At 55.4% G+C, this 24,979-nt stretch overlaps 1 protein-coding gene across 2 annotated transcripts in view; it reads left to right on the top strand.

The window, feature by feature from the left end:
• PARVB (parvin beta) overlaps positions 1 to 24,979 on the top strand; it is a 115,608-nt gene that overhangs the window by 70,825 nt on the left and 19,804 nt on the right. For both annotated transcript variants that reach the window (XM_082421186.1, XM_082421187.1), the window contains exons 4-8: positions 5,258 to 5,360; positions 12,904 to 13,044; positions 14,762 to 14,877; positions 18,040 to 18,098; positions 20,912 to 20,931. In XM_082421186.1, the coding sequence (XP_082277312.1) occupies positions 5,258 to 5,360; positions 12,904 to 13,044; positions 14,762 to 14,877; positions 18,040 to 18,098; positions 20,912 to 20,931 (439 nt within the window). The remainder of the gene's footprint in view (positions 1 to 5,257; positions 5,361 to 12,903; positions 13,045 to 14,761; positions 14,878 to 18,039; positions 18,099 to 20,911; positions 20,932 to 24,979) is intronic.

Below are 24,979 nucleotides of genomic sequence, written 5' to 3'. Positions count from 1 at the left end.
GTCAGAATCCTTTGTGATGGCTCGTACTCACCATTCATCTCTCTCTGCTGCGTCTCCCGGCTGGACCTGGACTCCCGGAGGGCGGGGGACACACCTCCTTTGTCCCCACGTCCTGGCACCAGGAAGGTGCTCAGTGAGAGCCGTTGAGCTAAGTGTAATACTGCCACTCAGCTCCGATAGTGGCTGTGAAATCCCTGATGAAAGGCCAAGGTAGCAGATTCCTAGAGCTTTGTGGAATTAAGGGCCCGAGGGTCAGGGCGCTCCCGCGAGGAGCCTGGTGCTGGTGGCTGGAGAGGTGAAGCTACGGGGCAGGTCTGGCTGTGATCCCGAATCTGCTGTTTCTGGCCGTGTAACTGGGGCCCAGAAGGGTGGATGCTGGGGTCTGGAGAGCTAGGTGGGTCTCTGCTCCGTGATGTCGGGGCCTGGACGGGGCAGGCGTCCTCCCAGCTGCTTCCAGACCCCCCTCCCGCCTCGTACTGCCGACTGTGCCCCGCCACCCCTCCTGGTTCTCCCCTTCGTTCATGGATACCTACAGCCCCTGGCCTGGCGTCTTCCTCTCTGCCCCGCCTCCCCCATTCCTGCCGCTCCATCCACCGAGATGCCCGTTCACCAGCTCCTTCCTCAAGCTCCCCCTCTACATCTGCCCGTACCCAGGGTCAGGGTCAAACCTTGCTTCTCCCCAGCCCACTCCCTGTGCCCCTCTGGGGTCCCCACGTCCAGTCCCCACTCCCCCTAGTGCCCACGGTCACTCGTCTCATCCACTGCCCCCTCCCCTCCTGGCCCAGGTGAGAGTCCAGGGCTGGCCCCGCCCCCATGCCCCTCTTGGCCCTGGAAGCCCCACCCCCTGACCTCCCAGGTGGTTCCAGGTGGCTACAGGGCTCATCCTGCACCTCCTTCCTGTCTCTGCCCAGACGTCACCTCCTCCAAGAGGCCCCCTGACCCCCTGATCCCCATGACCCCTCTGCCCTCTCCATCCCCAAACTTTGCCTAATTCTTCTCAACAGACTTATTTTTAAGAACCATTTTCAATTTACAGAAAAATAGCAAAGATAGTACGAGTTCCCATATTTCCACACCCAATTTTCCCCATTATTAACATCGTAGGTCAACACGGTACATTTTTAAAAATAATTAATTAATTAATTAATTTTTGTCTGCGTTGGGTCTTTGTTGCTGCATGTTGGCTTTCTCTAGTTGCAGTGAGCCGGGGCTACTCTTCGTTGCGGTGCACGGGCTTCTCACTGCGGTGGCTTCTCTTGTGGAGCACAGGCTCTAGGTGCACAGGTTTCACTAGTTGTGGCACGTGGGCTCTAGAGTGCAAGCTCAGTAGTTGTGGCGCACGGGCTTAGTTGCTCCGCGGCATGTGGGATCTTCCTGGACCAGGGCTTGAACCCGTGTCCCCTGCATTGGCAGGCGGATTCCTAACCACTGCGCCACCAGGGAAGCCCCAGCGTGGTACATTTGTTATATTAATGAACCAATATTAATACATTATTATTAGCTAACACCCACCATTTATTCACATTTCCTTAGTTTTTACTAGATATACTTTCTCCGTCTCAGGACCCCACCTGGGATCCCACATGATAGCCTGTCTCCTTAGCTCCTCTGGGCTGTGATGGTTTCTCAGACTGTCCTTGTTTTTGATGACCTTGACGGTTTTGTGGAGGACTGGGCAGGGGTTTTGTCGGGTGCCCCTCTATTAGGGTTTGTCTGATGTTTTTCTCGAGATTAGACTGTGGTTATGGGTTTGGGGAGGGGGGCCACTGAAGTGAAGTGCATTCATCCCATCACATCAGGGCACACACGACAACGTGATTGATCACTGTGACGTTGACCTTGATTACCCGGCTGAGGTGTGGTTGTCAGGTTTCTCCACTTTATTCTGACTTATTTTTCTCCATAACATCGATCACAGCCTGGAAGTGTGTGTATTTGTTTGTCTTTTAATGTCTGGTTGGAAGGTAAGGTCTTCAAGGACAGAGACCTCTCTCGTCTTTTTTATCCCTAGAGCCTGGCACATAGTAGATGCTCAGTAAGTTAATTGATGAACTCATTGCCTGCTTATGGAGCTCCAGTGCCAGGCAGTGAGCACTGGAGACAGAGCCACAAACAAGAGGTCATAGTTCTTGCCCTCACAGAGCTTAAAGTCCAGCAGGGAGATCGTTACAAACGAAGATGTATTCCCATTGCAAACATGAACGGGGTCGGGGGAAAAGGCCCTTGGGTGTGGTGAGAGCCATGATGAAGGGATGTGGCCTGGGTTGGGTCGGGGGAGGTCAGAGGATGATACGGAGCTTGGGACCTGAAGGATAAGTGAGGGCTGGCCCGGCAGTGACGGAGGGGAGTGTGTTCAGGGTGGAAGGACTAGCACATGCAAAGGCCCTGGGGCAGAGAGGAGCTTGGGGATTTGAAAAACACCAGTGAAGAGGCAGGGTGCTTGGTGGGGCTGTGGCAGTGGCCCGGGAAGGAGGTTTGGACAAGGGCGGTGGGAAAGGAGATGGCGGGAAGTGGATGCAATTAAGAAGTGGGCTGAATGGATGAAGGGGTGAAATCCAGGCTTCTGAAGCTGGAGGATGGGGTCCTGTTTCCTTCTCAGAGAAGGGGCAGGTTTGAGGAGGGGCAGGGGCGAGTTCAGTTAGAGATGCTCATGGAACACCTGAGCAGAAGGATGGTGCAGAGGGGGCGCTGGACGTTTAGGGGTTTCTGGGACTGGGGGGCCTTGGATATCGTGGGAGGGCATGAGCTGGCCTTGGAGGAGGGTGGAGAGAAGGAATAGGAGCCGTCCAGGGTGATGCCCTTTAAAGATCCAGAGGAGAAGGCGGTGTCAAGGAGGACCCCCGACACAGGGAAACTGGGAGGGTGGTGAGAGAGGAGGGTGGGAGCTGGGTGATGGGAGAAGGTTCTGGAAGGTGGGAGAGAAGGCAGCTGGGTGGGGAGGTCCAGCTCCCAGCCCCCCAGGATGCTCGCCCCCCAGGGAGGGAGACGGAGCAGGGCTGTAGCTTGGAGCCAGCTCCATCCTGCCGACCTTTCGGGAATGACTTCGGCAAAACCAGAATGCCGCAGGGCTGAGATGGAGCAGGGCGCTGTGGTCTTTCCCCCCACCTCCGTGTGCTCCGCCTGCCTTTTGTCTGTGGAAAAACTTTAGCCAAAGGTTAAACCAGAGAAGTGAGAAAATGCAGAAACAAAGGAAAACAGTCTAACGAGACTAAATAATAGTTTTGTCATTAAGCATAGTCAAGGACCTTTAGTTCCTCCCCAAGGGCTACAGATAATATTCTGAGCCACCCGTATCCTGTGAGCTGTCTTGTAGGTACTGAAACCCCCGCCAGGTGGAAGAAGTTAACTACATGATGACCAGACTGTAGCCATGACAGAAGCTGCCACAATTCCAAGAATTGGCCTCAAGGAAATGGGAACAAACTGACCCTGGAACTAAAGAGTAATTGTAGTTAAAACAATCAAGAGGACGCTGGTCAGACCACCAATGACCAATTTCAAGATGACTGTCAGAGCTGCCTGTGCTGTTTCGGCGTGTAGCCCCCTCCCTCTGTCTATAAAAGCTCTTGCCCCCTGGTTGTCATTGTTGGGGGAGGGAGTCGGCCTTTGGACAGGCGTCCACCCTCTCCCAACCCCAGTTGCTGGCATCCAAAATAAAGCAAACTTTCCTTTCCACCATCCTTGCCTCTTTACTGGCTTTTGAGCAGCAAGTAGCCGGACCCCAGTTTCGGTTACAGGGCTGCTCACCTCTTTCTTTCTCCAATCCTCCCTTTAATTTACTTTTACTTCTGTTCTTCATGGGATTGTGTGTCTGATTTAATGTTTTTGAGTTAGTGGGAAAATAGAAATTTCACAGAAATTTGCTTTGTGGCCAATTTTGCAGGTGGCATCCATATCAGAGAGTGACAGAGGATACTCTAGTCTGGATTTGTGTCCTTTTGTTTATCTCTGAGAGGGCCAATCAGTGCCCATTTCCAGGAGGTTATTGGGACCAATTAGTTAGTATTATTGGTTTTGCTTGCACAGGGAAACCATGTAATACGTATATTTTTGATCAAGTCTGTTTAGGCATCCGTTTCATTTTGCGGAGAAGTGCCTTAAGCAGCGTCAGCCAAATGGAATTTTGTTCAGTGGAAACCCTATTTCTCCATAGATATTTTCACGATTGAAGCTGTCTTCTGTTATGATGTATTACTCAGCGAATTGAAGGAAAACTTGTTGAGAAAAGGCTGGTCTAGAGAAATGAACACGTGTGTCCACATAAAAACTGTACGTCCATGTTCATAGTAGCACTGTTGACAACAGCCCAAAAGTGGAGACAACCCAAATGTCCATCAGCTGGTGAATGAATCCGTAAAACACGTCTCTCCATACAAAGGATCCAGCTGTAAGAAGGAACGAGGTCCTGACACGTGCTACAACTTGGGTGAACCTTGAAAACATCATGATAAGTGAAAGAAGCCAGACACAAAAGATCACGTATGGCGTGATTCCTTTCATATGAAGTATCCAGAACAGGCAAATCCATGGAGAAAATGGTTTTGTGGTTGGAAGGAGGTGGGGGAGGGTAGAAGGGGGAGTGACTACTGATAATACAGGGCTTCCTTGTGGGGTGATGAAAGTGTGCTTCAGTGGATTATGGTGATGGTTGCGCAACTTTGTGAGTATACTAAACACCACTGAACTGCACACTTTAAAAGGGTGAATTGTGTGGAGTGTAAATTCTATCTCAATAAAGCCTTGAAAAAATTAGGGTGCCGCTGGGAGCAGGCTCTCAGAGCTTGTCAGTAACAGCCGCTTGGGATCCCCTTCTGTCCACAGCTTTAGACTCAGGGCTATCAGGGATGGTTTTAGCGCAGATATGAAGGCAGGGACGGGGGTGGACGTTTGTGGCTCACCTGTGCTGTCTCGGGCCACGGCGGGCAGTGTTACTGACGTTTCCTCGTTTGATCCGCCCTCCCGCATGCCGTGGTGGACACCATCATTTCCTTTGGCTGAGTTCCCACACGTACCCAAGTCCCTGCTGGGAGGAGGCCAGTCTCCCCACGGTACCGCCCTCCACCAGTCCTCCTGTGAATCCCGCGGGAGCCCCGGCAGCCTGGGTGGGAGAAGCTTGCCTATCCCTTCGGGCTCTCCTGGCCCCTGCACTGGGGGTGTCTCGGTGTCCAGCAGCTCTCCGTTCCTGTGCTTGCTCTGGTTGTCGCCTGGGCCTTCCTGGCACCAGCGAGCGAGGCCGTAACGCCTGTCCACCCCGCAGGTTCTCATCGACTGGGTCAACGACGTGCTGGTGGAGGAGAGGATCATCGTAAAGCAGCTGGAGGAGGACCTGTACGACGGGCAGGTGCTGCAGAAGCTCCTGGGTGAGTGCACGGGAAGGGCGGCCACCCCAGCGGGTGGCCCCGGGCTGGACCACAAGATTCTCTACATGGCGACATCGGTCGCACGTCTGTAAGCTGCAGCCCTGAGCCCATGGCTCCCAGGTGGTGGCCCCTGGGGCCCCGGGTCACCTGTCCTCTCGTCGTCTCTCGGGTGGGGGTCCCGCCAGAGCTCCCAGCCACGGGGCTGCAGCAGGTCATGCACAGCTTCCAGAACCGTCTGTGGCCTCTGCTGTTGGATGCATGCGTACAAGGGGAGCACGGAGATGGGGCACGAACGGGACGCCGTCTCCTCTCTGGGGCAGCCCTCCCGGCTGGCCTGCACCCGTCCAGCTGTGAGCACCTCCAGCCCATGCAGGCCCATCCAGGGCCAGGGTGCTGGAGGGGGTGGCCCCCAGCCGTGCCCTTCAGGTGCATGATTTAGATGGGGGGGTGGCAGGGGAGTGGCGAGGAGGGAGACTGACTGCGGATGCTCTTTTTATGTCTGTCCCTTGGGGACAGAGTTCCTCAGCAAAGTAACATCCGTAGAGCACTTAGCATGGGGCCGGGCACAGGGCCTGGAGTCAGTACGGGGTAATGAACAACAACACAACAAAGACAAAGAAATGGGGAGTACGAGCAGGGCCGGTGGGTCCCCCGAGTTCCTCTGAGCACCGGGCACACGGTAACCATGCGTTGACCAAGTGAGTGAAGAAAGCCCTGCCGTTTCCTACCTACAAGGACGTGGGCTCCTTTTATAGGAAGTGAAAAGGGACTGGAGAGGCGAGTATTTGTCTGGGTCTGTTGGGCGTCAGCACCATCCACGGCCTCCAGGAGGGACTGTTTGCTGAACAGTCTCTCAGTCCCCAGGAAGCTCCAATGTATTTTCAGGGTCCCCAGATCCCCGTGCGTGTGGCCTGGCGGCCTCAGTGTCCCCTTGTCCGTTAGGATAACTCACCTCCTAAAGGTCCCCGGGAGGCCCTGCCCCCAGCGTTGGTGGGATGCAGACCTGCTCCCTGGGCCCGTTCTTCTCACGTTCCTCACCCCTTAATGACCCCACAGACCAGCGCTGTCCTGTGCAAGGGTCTTCCCAGCAGACCGCCTGGAGGGCCACTCCTTCCAGGCAGGGCCAGCGCAGGGGTGGGATCTTGCTTTGCTCCACAGGGATGTGCTGGGGGACCCGAGTCAGGCACCTGGAGTTTGGGGGGTGCTGTTGTGGGAGAGAGATACTGAGGGAAAGCAGACAGGAGGGGCTGGGGCTGGAGAGGAGCATCCCGGGGAGGGCTGACCCGCAGGACGCACCCCTGCCGCTGCCCAGATTGTGGCCTTGGCTCAGCCTCGGCGTCATTCCTCAGTCCCGGGTCCCTGCGGGCAGTTTGCGCACTCAGCACAACGGCTCTTAACAGACGGTCCGATCTTGGAGGGAAACCTGCAGGGTCGTGTCACGTACCTGGCTCTGAGGACATGGTGATCGACGGCCCACACGTTGTTTTGTCCTTGTTCAGTCAGTCCTCAAAAAGCACGTCAGGAAGGAGGAGATTTTGTGTTTATTTTGGTTATCCCTTCATTGGTTGAATGAATATCCTTTGGCCTATTGTGTGGCGGGTGTGGAGATGCAGTGGTGACAAGAGGGAGGAAGTCCCCATGCCCCACTGCCGACACCCGTTCTGGCAGAGGGGAGAAAGGGAACTATTGTGTGGTGGCTCTATTTGCTCTAAAACACAAGTAGATTCTGCTTTAAGAGAGTGACAAGCGCTAGGGAGAGAATCAGAGAGGTTCTGGGGCAGCAGGGCTGGGTCGGGTGGAAGGACCGGGCGGTCAGGGGCAGCCCCCCTGGGGAGCTGACATCCAAGCAGGCTTCTGCACAGTTGTCATGGAAAGAACATTCCAGGCTGAGACTCTGTGAAGTGTCTGCAGTGTTTAAAGAGCAGTGAAAGGTGGCTGCAGGTGGCAGGGGTGGACAGATGGGGCCAGATCACGTCCAGTCCTCGTGGACAAAGGCTTTTATTCCAAGTGACAGGAAGCCGCTAGAGGATTTGAGCAGGGCCGTGACAAGGCCTGAGTTAGCGTTTTAAAGGGTTGCTTGGGCTTCTGGGTACAGAATGAATGGGGAGGAGGGTCAGGAGGGGGACCTGGGAGGTTAGTCAGGACGCTGTCACAGCAGCCCGGGCATCAGAGGAAGAGGCTCGGTCCAGGATGGAAGTGGAGGATATTTGGGAGGTTCAAGATGATAGAGGCATGAAGACTGCTGGCCAGGTTTGTGGCCTGAACAGCTGGTGAATGAGAAAGCCCTTGGGAGTGGCGTGGTGGGCGGCGATGTGGAAGTGGGTGTTGCCTCTGCTAGGGCTGATACCCATCCTGCCCGAGTCAGCTGCGGGGTAAGGGTGGAGATCAGCAGTGCAGAGATGGTCAATGCCGTGGGACCGGGCGGCCTCACCCGGAGGGGGTGTTCCAAATTCAGTATTTGGCTGAATGCCGTGGGTCAAGAATTAAATCTCTGTTCATCTAAGCTGAGAACCCCCATCTTAAAATGAACTTCTTTGGTACAAGAATAAATCTGAAATGTTATCAAGATCGTTTAGTAACTGTCACAATTTTATTATTAAAAATGTTGGTTGGAGCTTTGTTGTTTCGTAGTGTCTCGTTGGTCCAGCCATTCTCAGCACTGTCAAGTGCTAGATTGCTCTCGAGGTCATTGAACCAGCCATGTGTGATGACAGACACTTATTTCAGCAGAGGAGGATGGAGGAGGCATGGCTCTTAGGCTGACACTGTCCACAAGGATTCTACTGATGGTGAAGCTGCCCTGAGTTATCAGCTTCCCAACCTCTCTATGTAAAGACCTAGCTTCCCTCCGACTCTTGGACTTGAAGACTTGGCTGTTGGTGACAATGCTTGCTTATTGAAACAGTCCTTTGAACTGCTGCTTTGCTCACTGCCCAGAGGAGATACTTTCTAATATTTTCAGAAGCAGATATAAGAGTGTTGTGCTCTGGGGCTTCCCTGCTGGCGCAGTGGTTAAGAATCCGCCTGCCAATGCAGGGGACACGGGTTCGAGCCCTGGTCCGGGAAGATCCCACATGCCGCGGAGCAACTAAGCCCGTGCGCCACAACTACTGAGCCTGTGCTCTAGAGCCCGCAAGCCACGACTACTGAGCCCACGTGCCACAACTACTGAAGCCCGCACGCCTAGAGCCCGTGCTCGGCAACAAGAGAAGCCACCGCAACGAGAAGCCGGCGCACCGCAACGAAGAATAGCGCCCGCTCGCCACAACTAGAGAAAAGCCCGCGTGCAAAAACGAAGACCCAACGCAGCCAAAAATAAATAAATAAAACAAATCTATTAAAAAAAAAAAGAGTGTTGTGCTCACTTACACTTTTATTTCTGATTCTTGTTGCATGCAGCTGTGGCTTCACTCACCCAGTCACTTGAAAAACTTGTAACCCTAAGCCTAGATCTAGCGATGTGGTCGAGGACGTCTGTCTCTCAGGATCACAGGACTGGCTCTGGATGTGCATCTGCATCTCAGCCTTAGACGCCTATAAATGATGCCAGTGCCCTCTCTGGAGTAGAGTGTCAGGGGCATCTTAGAGCAGGTACCCTGTAAGAAAGCCTTGCCTGCTCAAGGCACATCCTTTTGGTCCCCTCTTCAGTTGGCTCCAGCAGATGCGGTACTTGCTCTGCAGTGGCTGTGGTTGTCATTGAGTTCTGCTACGTCCATTTTGTTATCTGTGAGGTCTAACAAGAGGCTGACTTTGGCTCAGGCAGCCTCTTTATTGTGAAGTAGTTGCAGTTCCATCCTGTTTGAATATCTTGCATAAGTACTCCTAGATAGGCAATTCTGAAGTCTCTTGTGTGTCAAGTGCTTTGACATAGCACTTTGTTTGAAGAAGAGAACAATGGAAGAGAATATCCAGATATTAACAGAACATCACAAGGTCTTGCCTGGTCGTATTAATGATGCTGTTACGCTGATGAGATGCATTAGTAACCTACGTGATCACGTGATCCTGGGGCCCAGGGCTGCCAGGAATAATACTGATGGAGGCATTCAGCTCTTTACTTTTCAAAGGCAGAAGCTAAAACGAAATAGGAGATTTTGGCTGAATGCCAGGCCAAAGCTGACCTCTGTGCATCTGTAGAGAGGAGAGGTCTGGGGACTGGGCCCGGGGGGGTGGTCAGTGGTCAGAGGAGGGGCCAGCACAGGCATCTGGAGGGTCCAGCCAGGAGGGAGGAGGAGCTGGGGGAGCACTGCATTCAGGAGGGATAGAGGATGAGGAGAAGGCAGGAGTGAGGGTGATGAGGACAGAGCCCAGACCTCTGGGTTTGGCCAGCTGTGAGTCACCAGTAGGCCCCCAGATGTGCCCCTCTCCTTAAGAGCGGATTCCGGGGGCAGCTGCCAGACCCTCTGCCAGGGCAAGTTTCAGGGGGTGTGACTCTCCTGCATTTGCAGTGTTGTCCAGGTGAGCCACCTGTGGGCAGTGACAACGCCCACGCTGGAGCATTGAGGCAGCTCCCGGGCTGGCTGTTGTCCTGCTTCTGACTCACGGCACACGCTTCTCCTTGTGAAAGGCAAGCCCTTCCTTGTGTAGTAAGTGTTCACAGCCCCGCATTCGGCCATCACTCACGTTTTCCAGCCACCGCTGAGAATCCGCCCCATCTTCCTCTGTCTCTTTGCATGCTAGGAAGACAGGTGTCCTGGCCACGCCAAAACCCTGAGCTGCCCCTGCAGCCCCATCAGCGGGCAGAGTGATGCTGGTGATGAGGGCGGCCAAGGACCTCGTTCTCTCCCACCCGGGGGAGTTACCTGAGACGCAGCCGCAGGCGGCACCCAGGCACGGCCAGCCTCCTTGGTTTCTGTTATCGGCTGAGTTGCGTCCCCCCCAGAATTCGTAAGACCTCGGGATGTGACTTTATTTGGAGACAGAGTCTTTAAAGTTAAAATGAAGTCGGGGTGGGCCCTCAACCTGTCAGATTGGTGCCCTTATAAGAAGAGGAGGGCTTCCCTGGTGGCGCAGTGGTTAAGACTCCGCCTGCCAATGCAGGGGACATGGGTTCGAGCCCTGGTCCGGGAAGATCCCACATGCTGCGGAGCAACTAAGCCCGTGCGCCACAACGACTGAGCCTGCGCTCTAGAGCCTGCGAGCCACAACTACGAAGCCCACGTGCGACAACCACTGAAGCCCAAGCACCTAGAGCCCGTGCTCCACAACAAGAGAAGCCACCGCAGTGAGAAGCCTGCACACCACAACGAAGAGTAGCCCCCGCTCACTACAACTAGAGAAAGCCCACGCGCAGCAATGAAGACCCAATGCAGCCAAAAAAAAAGAGGAGACTAGCGTGCAGACACACACAGAGGGAAGACCAGGTGAGGATGTCTACAAGCCTAGGAGAGAGGCCTCAGGGGAGACCAACTCTGCTGACACCTTGATCTTGGACTTCTAACGTCTGGGACTGTGAGAAAGCAAATTTCCACCGTTTAAGCCACCCACCCTGCGGTACTTTGTTACGGCAGCTAGGCAGCTATAGCAGGCTGATACCGTTTCCTTCCCTTCTCCATCAATGACTCCTCCTCCCCCCGGTGTCATGGCGACCAGGTTTGGCTGGTGGCAGGGACAGCAGAGATGTGCCTGGCTCTCCGTCTCTCCCAGCGGGCGAGGCTCTAGGACCACCTGGCTCTCTGCAACCCTCCTTCCTTCCCCAGGGGCCCCTGCTCCGTCCTGTGCCTGGCTTTTGAGCACCTGGGGACCTGCTATGTATTTTCAGGGGGTTCACATGGGCAGACAGATGTGGATTATTCAGCTAAGACCTATTAGATACAGATGGAGGGAAATCAAAACGCATAAACAGGAATCATTTCCATCCTCTGTTGAGCTGCTTTGTTTTGCCGCGAGCGCTCCCTGCCTCCCAAGCTGAGGTTCTTCAGGTGTGCCTGACTCCCCACTAGAGCTCTGTCTCTCATGTCTGTGCTGCGTCTGGTCCTAGGACAGTGCCTGGTACACAGTAGGTGCTCAGTAACTGTTTTGTAAGCGAATGAATGAGTGACTGACTGGAGTACCCTGAGCCCAGCCGATATTTTTGTGTAATGAGAGGATCCTGAAGGGGGGATATCGAAACTGCTTGTTCTTCTCATCGAGGGAGGGGAGGGGATGGGGGGAGACAGTGTTGAAGGGGCAGGGGCCTCCGGAGAAAATGCCTTACACAGAGCTTTGCTGGGGACCGCCTGCCAAACAGAAGCCCTACTTGTGCCCAGCCCGGACTCAACTGCCTTTCCACCTCCTTCCCATCAGTGCCGCTGGCAGCAGCTCTGTGCCGAAGGCTCGCAGGGCGTCAGGCTCCGTGCCCAGCACTTTGTCCTCACTCTCCCGGGTCCTGATCTCGCCATGTCCTGCGACGTGGCTTCTGTTGTTGTGCAGAGAAGATCGATCAGGGAACCCCGAGTCTTGGAATGAATGAATAGGCGGGACGCCTGGGGAGTCTTCCTTGCCTGCCCCTTAGCGGGTGTGGGGTGAGGCGTCCCTCCTGCTCCACTCGGGCGGGGAGTGAAGGCGCACAGGCTGGGGCTGGGGTTCAGCTTCAGTAACTGAATCCTGAGCAGATGTGACCGTGCTCGTCGGCTCCTCCAGATTGCTCCCCGCTCACTCTTGGTGAGAAAATTGTCGCAGGTCTCTGAATATCTCATAATCCTTCTTACCGTGGGGTCCAGCTGTTAGAGAAAGAAGAATTGGGAGCGTACGAGCGCAGGGAGGCTGAGGCAACCCCTGAGGCCCTTTCTGTTTTCTCACCAAAGTTCTCTTCCCTCTGGAACCCACTGGCCCAGCCTCCTCACCTCTAGAGGTCCCTTCCCCGCAGGTCACCTCCTTACCTCCCAGCTGCACCTTGAATCATCTTGTTCATTCTCTGTGCATACGCTGTTCCTGGGTGGGACGCCCACACTTTAATCCTTGAACTCCCCGCCCCCCTTTCATCCTGGAGTGATTTTCTTTTTTTAAAAAAAATTTTTATTTATTTTTGGCTGCGTTGGGTCTTTGTTGCTGCATGCAGGCTTTTTGTAGTTGCGGTGAGCAGGGGCTACTCTTTGTTGCAATGTGTGGGCTTCTCATTGCAGTGGCTTCTCTTGTTGCGGAGCACAGGCTCTAGGCGCGCGGGCTTCAGTAGTTGTGGCACGTGGGCTCAGTAGTTGTGGCTCGCGGGCTGTAGAGCACAGGCTCAGTAGTTGTGGTGCACGGGCTTAGTTGCTCCGCGGCATGTGGGATCTTCCCGGACCAGGGCTCGAACCCGTGTCCCCTGCATTGGCAGGCGGGTTCTCAACCACTGCGCCACCAGGGAAGCCCCCTGGAGTGGTTTTCTAAGGAGGAGGAGTGACTTGAAAGTTCAGAGTTCCGTGGTTCAGCCTCCTGGTGGTCCCCGCTGTTGCTGATGATCGGCTCCACTTTGCAGCCCCACAGAGGATGGGGAGACCTCAATGCAGCCGGTTGACCAGGCGGCCCGGAGCCCCTCCAGCTCTTCCTGACACTCTGCCTTTTGCCCTTGTCCTTCTTGTTGCAGAAAAACTGGCAGACTGCAAGCTGAACGTGGCCGAGGTGACCCAGTCCGAGATAGGGCAGAAGCAGAAGCTGCAGACGGTGCTCGAGGCGGTGCAGGAGCTGCTGCGGCCCCACGGCCGGGCGCTCCCGTGGACCGTGGATTGTGAGTGGCCGCCAGGATGGGGGAGGGGGAGCGGGGGGCCCGGCCTCTGAGCTTCCTGCCCTGTCGTTCGTCTTCCTGTCTGGCCTTGTGGGTGGTTTTTTTTTTTGACATCTTTATTGGAGTATAATTGCTTTACAGTGGTGTGTTAGTTTCCGCTGTACAACAAAGGAAATCAGCCGTACGCATACGTATATCCCCAAACCCTCTCCCTCTTGTGTCTCCCTCCCACCCCGCATCCCACCCCTCTGGGCGGTCACAGAGCGCTGGGCTGATCTCCCTGTGCCATGCGGCCGCTTGCCACTAGCCATCCGTTTTACGTTTGGTAGCGCGTGTATCCAATCCGGTCACACGCCTGCCCTGAGGGAGGGAGCCAGGAGAGGAGAAGTGTGTCAGTAAGGGACTTGGTCACGCCCGCAGTGCTCTGGTTTCCCCAAGCTTCAGGGCGGAGAGGCGCCGTTTCTGGATCAAGAGAGACTTCCAGCAGAAGGGTGGGGATGTGGGTTATAAGACAGAAGCAGCTCTGTGGGGTTCTTGGAAGGACCCTCCACCCCAGATACCAATGGCACCAACACCCAGTGAGCTGTGCTACTGGTGACTCACCGAGGTGGGTCCTCAGGAGGTGATTCAGGCCGGCCCCCGGTGTGTGTCTCAGAGAGCACTGGCGTTAGGAATACGTGGCATCACAGTACTTCCCGGCAGGATGTAAACCCAGAAAAGTGAGGCACTGACCAGGACAGGCTGGAAAGGGCTTTGCCTGCTGCCCTTCCCCAGCACCGTCCCCACGGCAGGGCAGCCAGGAGCGGCTGAGATGTTCTCCCTGCCGCCAAGGGCCCCTGTTCTTGGGTGAGACCCAGGCTGCAGTCAGGTTCACCCCTGGCTTCTCGGCATCGAGACCTAGGACAGACCCAGGCCCACCTCCTGGGTTGCAGGGCTGGGGGAGGGGAGTCAGTAAAGCCCTGGATGGCATGATGATCACCGTCCACGTCCTGGAGAAGAGCTAGTGGCCGGGGATGGCAACCAGGGCCCTGGGTGGGGCAGGAGGCACGTCTAACACCCCCAAGCACCGTTTGCCCTGCATAGCCTTCCCTGTGTAGACGGTTGATTGCCTAGAGGGAGAACTTTTAAGCACCCGAGATAATAACGCACATCGTTGTGGTGGGTAAGTGCCCAGCTGACCTGTTTTTCCCGATCTTTTCCCTTTTCTTGTGCTGACTGTATGTTCCTGCTCATCCCCTCTCCTCACCACCCAATTCATTCCTTTTACAAACAACATGCTTTTGAAAGTGGTTGCATAAGTCACCTGAGGTCAACAGGAAAGAAAAAATTAGAAGCCAGAACTAAATTCACACAGGCTGCTCATCAACTTTTCTCCGTTTTTCCATGGCCTGTGGTTCTGCCCGTGGTTTTCCTCTGAGGTCTGATGTTCACTCAGCATCTTTATTGCCTCCGCCCTCCCGCCCCCTTCTTTTTCTTTTTAAATTCAAGTATAGTTGATTTACAATGTTGTGTTAGTTTCAGGTGTACAGCAAAGTGATTCAGTTATACATATATATATATATTTTTTCAGGTTCTTTTTCCTTATAGGTTATTACAAAATACTGAGTATAGTTCCCCATGCTATACAGTAGGTCCTTGTTGGTTTCACCGCCTTTTGGACGTGGGCTCGGGGTTCCTGTCTCATGATCTAAAGCAGCCCCCTTCCTCCCTCCCCAACTAGCGATTCACGGGAAGAACCTGGTGGCCACCCTCCACCTCCTCGTGGCCCTGGCCATGCACTTCCGGGCCCCGATCCGCCTTCCCGAACACGTCTCCGTGCAAGTGGTGGTCGTACGGGTAAGTATCGCCAGCCCGGCGGTCGGTTTGCCCACGGCTCTGCCCCAGAGGCTCCGGCACTCGTTCCTCCTCTAGTTTGCCTGCTTTCTTCTTTTTCCCCTTAAGAGGCTACCTTCTTTCTCTTTTTTCCTCTTGACGAAATGTATGCCTTACTCTGGCTTCAGAGTAAATGATGGCGCAGGAACAATGGCATTGATTTGAAGAGAGGCAGATGCAAAGGCATGAGTACGTGGAGGTTTACTTTTCCACATTTTGGAAAAGAGCATTCATTTCCCTGCAAAGCCAAGTAGCCAGAGTTCAGGCCTGTTGAATGAGCTTATTACTCACTGGAGAGGGCTGAGACCAGCGGAATGAAACAGATACCCCAATACCCCAATCACAGCCTCTCTCTGTTCCCTCCCAGTTACATCCATCATCCCCCGTCACGTCTTTGAGGGTCGATTCTCTTGCTCCACTTGGAAAAATGTAACTGGGAGCCAGGGTCCTTCTGACGGAGGTGGAGACACCTTTCTTGTCGATTTCCCCTGCGTTCAGGGGCACAGTTCCTGCCTTGGCTTTGTGTGTGCAGTCTCGTCCAGTAAACGTGTATTAAGCACTTACTGTGTCCCTGGTCCCCTCGCCCTGGTTACCGGGGACACTGAATGAGGAAAGTGAAGTGGGCTCGGGTCCTAAGGATCAGCTGCTTCTGCCAGAGCGTTGAGGTTACGCTCGGACCATGGATGCCTCTGGTGTTTCTGTTCCTGGACATGTCCAGCTCCACACTCTCCTCTGGGTTTTAAACTTATCAGTCCCGTGGTCTCTGCGGTCTGCAAGGCTCTGGCTGATCCTGTGTTTTCCGAAGCCGTCTGACCCCTCCGTTTACCCCGGGAGCTTGGCCCCGACCTGATGGGCAGGAATGTTCCTTTCTGGCATCAGGCGAGGGTTACCTGCCGTTTGGCCCCGTTTGCCTCCTAAAGGGGAGTGTTTGTGGTCGGTGGTGGTGTCAGGGACAGGGGACCATTCCTGCCACCCTCGTCTTGGACTCAGGACGGTCGGCCGGGAAAGGCTTCCCAAGGACACATGAGAATATGGTTCCCAAACCCACGTACGTCAGACTCTGGGCCCTGGGAACACTCTGGAGCTCAGTAATCGGGGTATTGCCTTTCAGGCCTGCACTTTGGTCCAAGAAAATCTTTGGGGTTTGCAGAATGTCCTACTTGCCCGGGCAAACACTCTCTGGCACTTCCTTCCTTGACCAAGGTCACAGGAGGACTCTTTGGGCCACTCCCAGAGTGGGATGAAGCGGGGAGGGGAGGCCCCCGGGGTCTGGCTGGTCTCAGGTCTTAGAATTGCCCCTGGCCTGTCCCTCCACGCCTGGTTATCCAGTTGAGATGGGGAGATGTAAGAAGTGTGTCAGTTCGTGGAGGGACGGAGTGAGGGAAGGGTCGCGTTTGCTACCTGGCAGTGTGGCCTTGGGAAACCACTTGATTTTCCTGAGCTGCAATGCTTTCCTCAAAAAATTGAGATTCTACTACAGACTTTTAAAATATTCAGCCTTGGGACTTCCCTGCTGGCACAGTGGTTAAGAATCCACCTGCCAATTCAGGGGACACGGGTTCGATCCCTGGCCTGGGAAGATCCCACATGCCGCGGACCAACTAAGCCCGTGCGCCACAACTACTGAGCCTGCGCTCTAGAGCCCGCGAGCCACGACTACTGAGTCCACGTGCCACAACTACTGAAGCCCAAGCGCCTAGAGCCCGTGCTCCACAACGAGAGAAGCCACCGCAGTGAGAAGCCCGCGCGCCGCAACTAGAGAAAGCCCGCGCGCAGCAACGAAGACCCAACGCAGCCAAACATAAATAAATAAATAAATGAATTTAAAATATTCAGCCTCGTCTGCGCCATACCCAGCCCGGGCCGGTGTCTAGCGGGTGCCTGCTGCACATCTGATGTGTGGATAAGTGGGTCGAAGGCCTCTGGGCCTCCCCGCCACTGTCCCCCGTGGGTACTCCTGAGCGTCAGCCAGGGTGAGGCCGTGGGAAAGCTGACGGCCCCCGACGCCTGGCCACTCTTCCTTCGCTAGAACCAGTGGTGAGAGTTCCCTGGGAGGCCGAGCTCCGGAAAGCTTGGGGATCTTGGATCTCGGGAGGCATCCAGGTGGGCTGCCCAGCAGGTAGTGAGCTCTCCCCCGTCCCTTGAGGCATTCAAGTAGGGGCTCACGGTGGCGGTTGGGTTAGCAGGCTGCCGCGCTCCACCCTGAGGTCCGGGGCACACCACCACCGCCTCCTTCCCCTCCCCCGCCATCGTTGCCTCTCCGTACCTTCCGGCCTCCGGGACGGGTGTGTCACACACCGTGTTAGTGTCCTAGGGCTGCTGTAACAAAATCCCACAAACCGGGTGGCTTAAAACAACAGATGTTTGTCCTCTCACATAATAGAGGCCTGAAGTCGGAATCAGGGAATCGACAGGGTCCCTCCGCAGGCTCTAGAGGAGGGTCCTTCCTTCCCTCTTCCAGCTTCTGCCGGCTGCTGGCACCCTCGGCTGTCCTGGGCTTGTGGACACGTCCCTCCGGTCTCTGCCTTCATCATCACGTGGCCTCTTCCCTCTGGTCTATGTTCCTATGTCTCTATTTTCTCTTCTTCTAAGGACACCAGTCATTGGAGAGGACCCACCCTAGTCCGTTAGGACCTTATCTAAACTCATTACATGTGGGAAGACCCTGTTGCCAAATGAGGTCCCATTCTGAGGTTCTGAATGGACGTGACTTCCGGGGGGAACCTGTTCAACCCCAGTGCACGTGTGTTATTTCATCCGATGCCTCCCTCGTGTTACGTATGTCCCTTCACGCTCTTCGCCTTTCCCAGCTGCAGGGCGTCGAGGAGTACTTTGGGAGCGGGGATGTTTCTCCTGAGACCTCCCACAGCTGCCAGCTCTCAGAGAGCAGGAGAGCAGGGGGTGAGGGGCTGGGGCAGGTTCCAGCCACCAAAGGGTCACCCATGTGGTCCCCTGCAGTCCACCCCCTGAGCATAGCTCGGGTGTGGTGCCGAACCTTTGTTTGGTTCTCTGTTGTCCCCGAGCTGGTCTCCCGGCCCCGGGGCCATCTGTACACGGCCTCAGCTGCCCTTCTGCTCCGTCTGTCTGCCCAGGTGTTGATTTATTTGTTCATTTTGGGGTTTTCAGAAGCGGGAAGGCCTGCTGCACTCCAACCACATCACGGAGGAGCTGACCACGACCACCGAGTAAGTGGACCCGCTGCTCTGCCCTCAGGCCCTGCTCCAGCCGGGGACCCGCGCACACGGGGGGCCATTCTCCCCTCCATGTCCCTTGACCTTGAGATGGGATTTTATCGCAAGCGTCCACCCTAGCTTTCTATCCTCCGTGCACTTTCTTCAAAGTTTGTTTTGTTTTTGTGTTTTTGTTTTGCTGAGGAAGGGCAAGATAGCAGTTTGGTTTGGTATTTAAATGAGAAATTCTAGATCTTTTATTTCTTCCCAAATAGAAAAATGAGCAAATATGTGTCACATAGGAATTGGAACTTATTTACGCTGCCTGAAATCTTTTCTGGAAAGAGACAGGGAATAATAAACAAAGAAAAATATAACTGAGCACATTCAAAATCTCTTATAAGGAAGAAAAGGATGAGGGGAAATTTAAAACAGTGAACATTCATATGGTAGGTATGCTAAACACTTCAAAGTTTTTAATGTTGGAACTAAGTTATTCTCCAAAGACTTTGGACTGCCATTCCTTATTTTGGAAGGTGAGCTTTAAGAATGTTGAGAGAGGGGGTGGGGGAGAGGTGTTTAGAATGTTCCAAGGGACCTGTTGTCCTGATTTATTTAGCCGTCTGTCTTAGCCCCGTCAGAGGGAGGGAGCCACGCCTCTAAACTAGAATCTTCCTTTGAGATAGTCCTGAGCCATCCCTTGCCTCTTAGAGGAGGCCAGAGGGCAATTTTTAAGAAGTCTAAAAGGCTTCAGATCTGTTGAAAATAGCAAATCAAATGGCTCTATTTTGCGTGTGGTTTTTAGGAGGCATACCCTGTGAGGTATCCTTAAAATTCGCCGCCTTTGTGCCTCCCGACTAAACCTGTTTCAGATGAAACAGAGCATTAAAAATTGATCGTCTCAGGTCACCCACCTGCTCAGTTCACGGAGTGATTAATTACTGTGTCATGAATTCATGTATGGTCTTTCAAAAAGCGAGCTGACACAGGAAACCGCTCCCGGCGTGGGAGCTGTCAGGTAGATGGGAGAGACGTGAGGCCTGGCGTGCGGCCTGACGTGTGTGCACATCTGTTCCAGGCCCACGGGAGGGGGATGGGGACGTGACGCTGAGCCTGGCACGGGGGGCCTCGGGCAGCCCGCGCGGCCCGTTCAGGAGCGGGAGGAGGGCGGCGTGGGGGAGTCAGGGGTGGGCTGGCATCTTAGTTATCCATCACTGTGTGACAAACCACCCAACCCAAGGGGCTTAAAACAACGGTCATTTTATTTGCTGACAGGGGGTCAGCAGTCTGGTGGGTGGTGCTGGCCGGTGGGGGCCACTGTCCCTCCCTGTGTCTCTCGTCCTCACAGATCTGGGCTTCCTCCCCGGTGCCCTCAGGGTCCCCAGAGAGTGAGGGGGCAGCTGCAGGTCCCTGGACCCCCGCATGCTGTGTCCTCACCTTCTGTGGGTCAGAGCAAGTCAGTGGTCACCCTGGATGGGAGGGGGAAGGCAGATGGCCCACCGAAGGGGGCAATGGCCAGGCCCGTGGTGGGGGGCATGTTGGGGGGTGTGCAGCAATGGGAAGGGGCTGTGCTTGGCTTTCCCGGTCTCGCAGAGGTTGAGGGAGCCCTGAGAGGGCGGCGGGGGACAGTATGAGCTCTGTCACCAGAGCCGGCCCCTCGGAGCGTGGCCTCAACGATTCACAGCAGCACCCGGCACCCACAGGGCCTGCTTGGACGCCCAGAGGCTGAGAGGACGCAGTTCCCCTCCTTGAGGGCTGGCGGTCTAGCTGTCAAGAGAGGTTGTGTCTGTAGAAATGTGAAACCCAGCCCAGGGGCCTTGTGGGAAGTGCCGTGTGACCCTCAGGAAATTTCGGGGGCAGGGGAGCACCCCGAAGTCAGAGTGGAGAGAGGTTTCCAGCAGAGGCTGACCAGCCTCCTGCCTGGTCTCCCAGGCTCCAGGTTTGCTCTGTCCTATGGGTCACCTCCTCCAGGAAGCCCTCCCTGTTTGCCAAGCAGGAGTGGCTGCCTTCCTTTTAGTTCCTATAGCATCTGCTGTATGTCACGTTTCTGGTGCACGCGGGCTGTGTGGAAATGTGGGCTCATGAGTCTCTCTCACCATCAGGCATCGTGCGGGCAGGGCCATGCGGTGTTTATTTCTGTATCTCCGTGGCCTGCACATAGTAGGTGCTCGAGAGACTATTTGTTAAATAATATGGAGGCAAAGAACTTGAGTCTAGAGGGACTTGGGGATCAAGCAAAGGTCTCTTTGCCTCTCAGGACGCTAGTACACAGAGGGGAGCTGGGCATTCGTGATCTCAGATCCTCAAGGAGGAACCAGCCGCCTCTCCTTCGTGGTTTCAGCTCTCACCTGGAATCAGGGCCCAGCCTGTGGTTCTCCAGCATCCTTTAGTTTTGTGATTCCCTGAAAGTACATCGTGCTCACTCCCAGAAATGTGACCTCTGGGTAATCTGCACCCTTGTATTTTAAAGTTTAAACTCAAGGTTTAAACTCACGGTGCTAGAAGACCCATTTTCTGCTAAAATGCTCTCTGCGTTAACCACTCCCGTGATTAAACAGTCCCCAGATGGCATTAAAGGGGTGGTTTAAATAATGATGGCAATTTGCCGCGGGTCTTGTGCAAACATTTAGAATCCACATAAGCCCCTCTCGTTTGTAATTAGAGCGGGAGAGAATTGATCAAAATGTGACATATTTATATAAACAACCCTTCGACTGGGCAGTAGGGCTCTCCGACTTGCCGGTCACCTCCACCGCCTTCTACCGTGCTGCTTATTAAACGGGGTTCTGAGCAACCCGTCTGATGGTTCTCTCTGTTCTTGTTTGCAGGATGATGATGGGTCGGTTTGGTAAGTAACCCAGGGGTTGGGGAGAGGGGATGGGGAGTCTGAGGTCTCCGGGCACTGCGGGGCTGCTGCCCCAGGAAGCCCCCGGGGTTCACGCAGTCACACAGGGGCAGCAGAGCCCTGGGTGCGTTTTGGCATGTGGTTTGCTTCTCAGAGCTGTGGGAGCCTGGGCGGGGATAAGCAAAGTACGATGGAGGGAGTGAACCAGGGGAAAAGGGAGGGCGGCGATGTCCCAGTGAATATAGAGCGTAGTCAGTTAGCCGGAGGGAGTTTCCTTATGGGATGTATTTTCGTATGTAGTTTTCCACCTTAAAATCTTCAGCTTAACAGACCTCAGAGTCAGGCAGCCTTGACTCTGGTGCCAGCTGGGTGACCTTTGGCCTGCTCCTTCACCTCTCTGTTCCCCATCTGTGAGATGGGACCTCGCGGTTGTTGAGAGGATTTTGTGAGACAATAAATGTTCACTCTATTTGGCCCAGGGCCCAACTCTCTCTCTATTCGTGTTAGTTTCTCTATTACTGTTACCGTTAGTAATAATAAACTCTTGCTGTTCCCGAAGAACTGTTCCCTGCCCTGTTAAAGACCCACGACCCCATCTTCATCTCAGCGAGGCATGGCAAATAAAGGGGCAGCTTGTGGCAGTGTATAGGCCCTTAGGGATGGGGAGCCCCAAGCTCTTGGCTGCAGCAAGAAGCAGCCTGAGCCAGGCTCACCGCTTTGGGGAATATTTCAAAACAAGAAGCCCTCAACCCCCCCAGATACCGTGTTCTCCAGGGAGCAGAGAGGGAAGCGCGGCTGTTAGAAGGAAAAGTGGAAACCAAACAGAAGTTTCCCCCCGTGCCTTGTGAGCCTGCCAGCCGGAGCTGGTCCCTAGCTGCGGGGGCCTCGGGGTGAGGGGTGCACCCCAGAGGCACCCACAGGCTTGGCCATGGGGCCTCTTTGACCTCATGGCGATGATGGGGACGGATGGCACCGCTGCCCCTCGTGTACAAAGAGGGGATGCGGCTCTTTAGTTCTCAAAGGTCTTGAACCAGAGAAAATGCAGCAATTACATGTCCTTAAGCTTTCTTAAGTAGTTCTTGAGCCGTGCTGGGCAAATTCAGTCTTCACTATTTTTTTAAAGTAGCAATTCAGTTCTTTTTAATGTCTATTATTAAAAAACATTTAAAAAGGGAGAGGAAAGGAACCCTCCTGTGTCCAGTTGCTGAGGGTGCAGACAGGGTGGGGAGGGCAGCTCCCAGGGCGGCATGGGGCGCACAGAGTGGGCGACGTGGGCAGCCTGGCCCTGCCCTGCGTCTGGGTGGGGGCCCGTTGGGAGGGGGGCGCAGAGTACCCTTCCGTCGCTTCCCTGTCCTTTCTGCACAGAGGGGCTCAGAGCCCATGGGCCTGTCGAGGCCCAGAGTTGACCTGAGCGGGGCCCTTGGAGCATCTTTAAGTGTTGCTTCGTTTTCTGTGTGTTTTCACTTCCGTGGGCGGCATGGGCCTGGTTTGAGGTTTGGGGGGCTTGGGGAGACTCAGTCCAGCTGGGGGCTATGCGCGGCCTCCTGTGCAGAGGGGTAGAAGCTCGGCCAGGAAGGCCCTGGCAGCCCTGAGAAGGGGCCTCTGAGGGTCTGGTGGACGGGGTGGTGGCTCTTTCTGAGAGCCAGCGGAGATGGCTGAGCATCGGGGGCTGTGACACCCTGAGAGGCCGAGGAGTCTGGAGTTGTTCTCAGTACTTTCGAGGCCGCCCATGCTCGTGAAATGCAAACAGGCAATTAGTGGGTGACAGACGACTCATCTGCCCCCAGTTTCGGCTTCTGCTGACACAGGCCCCGAGGCCTCCTGGTTACCCAGACATGCGGCAGCTTCCGCTGGCCCTTCTCCCGCGGCAGCCTTCGGGGCCCCCAGAGCCCCACGGCCCTGCTGAGGTTGAGGTCGGACCCCATCACCTCCCTCCGGGGTGCTGGTACCCCGATGGTCCCTCGAGTTGGTTCCTCTGCACCCCTCAGTCTTCTCACTGCCCCCAGCTTGCCGTAAGCTAAAGCCACAGCCCTTGCCGGGGCCTCCCAGACCCCCTTAGACCACCCCTCCTCTCTGGCCTCCTCGCTCCCCCTGCATGTCTGTCACCCACAACAGCACCCCGGGGCTCCCCCTTCCAGCTTTTTTTTTTTTAATTTCTTTATTTTATTTTATTTATTTTTGGCTGCGTTGGGTCTTCGTTGCTGCACGCGGGCTTTCTCTAGTTGTGGCGAGCGGGGGCTACTTTTCATTGCGCAGGCTTCTTATTGCGGTGGCTTCTCTTGTTGCGGAGCATGGGCTCTAGGCGCGTGGGCTTCAGTAGTTGTGGCACGAGGGCTTAGTTGCTCCGCAGCATGTGGGATCTTCCTGGACCGCTGCGCCACCAGGGAAGCCCCCCCTTCCAGCTTCTGCACTCTCAGTAGCCTCGGCCTGAAACGCTCTCCCTCTAGATCCCTCCATGGCTCACTCCTTCAGCTCCACCAGCTCCACTTACCAGGGAGGCCCTCCCTGACCCCCCGGCCTGAATCACCATCCGTCCCCTGGCTTGCCACCCCCCGCCCACCTGCTTAATTGTTTCTTTATTCATCTCTTTGCTCACTGGGAGCACTTTGCTTTGCGCCCTGCCTGCCAGACTCAGGGGGTCTGGACAGTCAGGGACCCTCGCTTGGCCCTTCGCTCTTTCCCTTCACATGTGGCCCTTGAGCTGTAAGCATCCTGTGGGCTGGAGCATGTCTTCCCCCGAGTGCATCCCCAGCCCTGGGCCGCACGCATTCCAGGGGCTTCCGGAACAACAGGCAGACCCTCTTTGCTTGGCTAATGTCTGCCCGGGGCAGGGGTTGGGGGGGGCGGGTAGCTTCACTAGGAGCCAAGCTCTCGGCCTCGGTTTCTCACTTTAGTACTCTGAGTGGGGGATGGGGGGGGTCCACTCTGCACCTCCCCCAGGAGCCCCCCTCCCCCTCCCCGCCTCCTGCTGGCATCACTGTCCTGGCTGAGGTGGATGGGAGGCCCTTCTCTCCCCAGGGGAGCCGGGGAGCTGCAGCCTGATCTCCATGGCAACGGGCTTGCCGGCTGCCTCTCCTCCGCAGGCGCCCCTCCCCCTCCCGGGCTTCAGGAAGTTGGGGAGAAGAGAGGAGAAGCTTTCTTCCTCTTCTTCCTGGTCTCCTTGTAGCCCCTGGTCTCTCCCCATCACACCTCCCCATTTCTGCTAACGCCGCAGCTGGATCACGCCATTCCTGGTCACCACCCTCCGCAGCTCCTCGCCCTCCCGATGGACCCAGCCCTCTTAGCCTCCCACCCCACCCGGGCCTCACCCTCTGGAACCCACTCTTGGCTTTCTGCTCCCTCTGCCTGGGACGCCCTTGCTCCTCCTCTTGCCCCAGCGAGCCCCGGCTCAAACGTCGCGGCTCCCGTGTGAAGCCTTCCTCTGACCCCGGGGCTGTGTCCACGTCCCCAAGCTCGGGCGCCTCAGAGAGCAGGCCGGTCACACGGAAGAGGGAAGTGGCTGGAATATCGAATGATGAAGGGCTGCCCCTCAGCCTCCGTGTTGTGGGCGGTGGGGAGTTCTGAGGTCTGGGGCAAACGGGGGAGTCTGTGCCCCCGCTTCCACGGGCGGCTCATTGATCTGGGGGTGGGGGGAAGAAGGTTCACTGTTGCCTCAGCTTCCATTTCTTCAAGAGAGTCCAGAAATTCAGAACTTTTGGACAGATCTTCCAATTTAAAAAATGTTGGCTCAATCAAAAACCACTTTATTTGGAGTAAGTTAAGCGTCCCTGAAAGTTGAACTTGGGTAGCCACTGGGGGCCCCTGGCTGATTTGGCCGCTTTCTGCATCTTTCTGGCCTTTTTGGTACCCGTGCTTTTGTACTGTCTCCCCCAGCCTGTGCCCCTCCCGGGGGCGGGATTGCTCCCCGTTCATCCCCGTGACTGCAGGGTAGGATGAGAAGGCATCAGTGAACTGAGCATCAGTGACACGCCTGCCAGGCAGTGGCTTGGCCCTTTATTCACCGTCTTGCTTGATTCTTACACTGACGGTGAGCCTTGGGACTGTTTTCACT

This window comes from Balaenoptera physalus (genome assembly GCF_965194825.1).
Source record: "Balaenoptera physalus genome assembly, chromosome: 13".
NCBI classification, from domain to species: Eukaryota; Metazoa; Chordata; class Mammalia; order Artiodactyla; family Balaenopteridae; genus Balaenoptera; species Balaenoptera physalus.
This window is presented reverse-complemented; position numbering and strand designations above follow the sequence as displayed.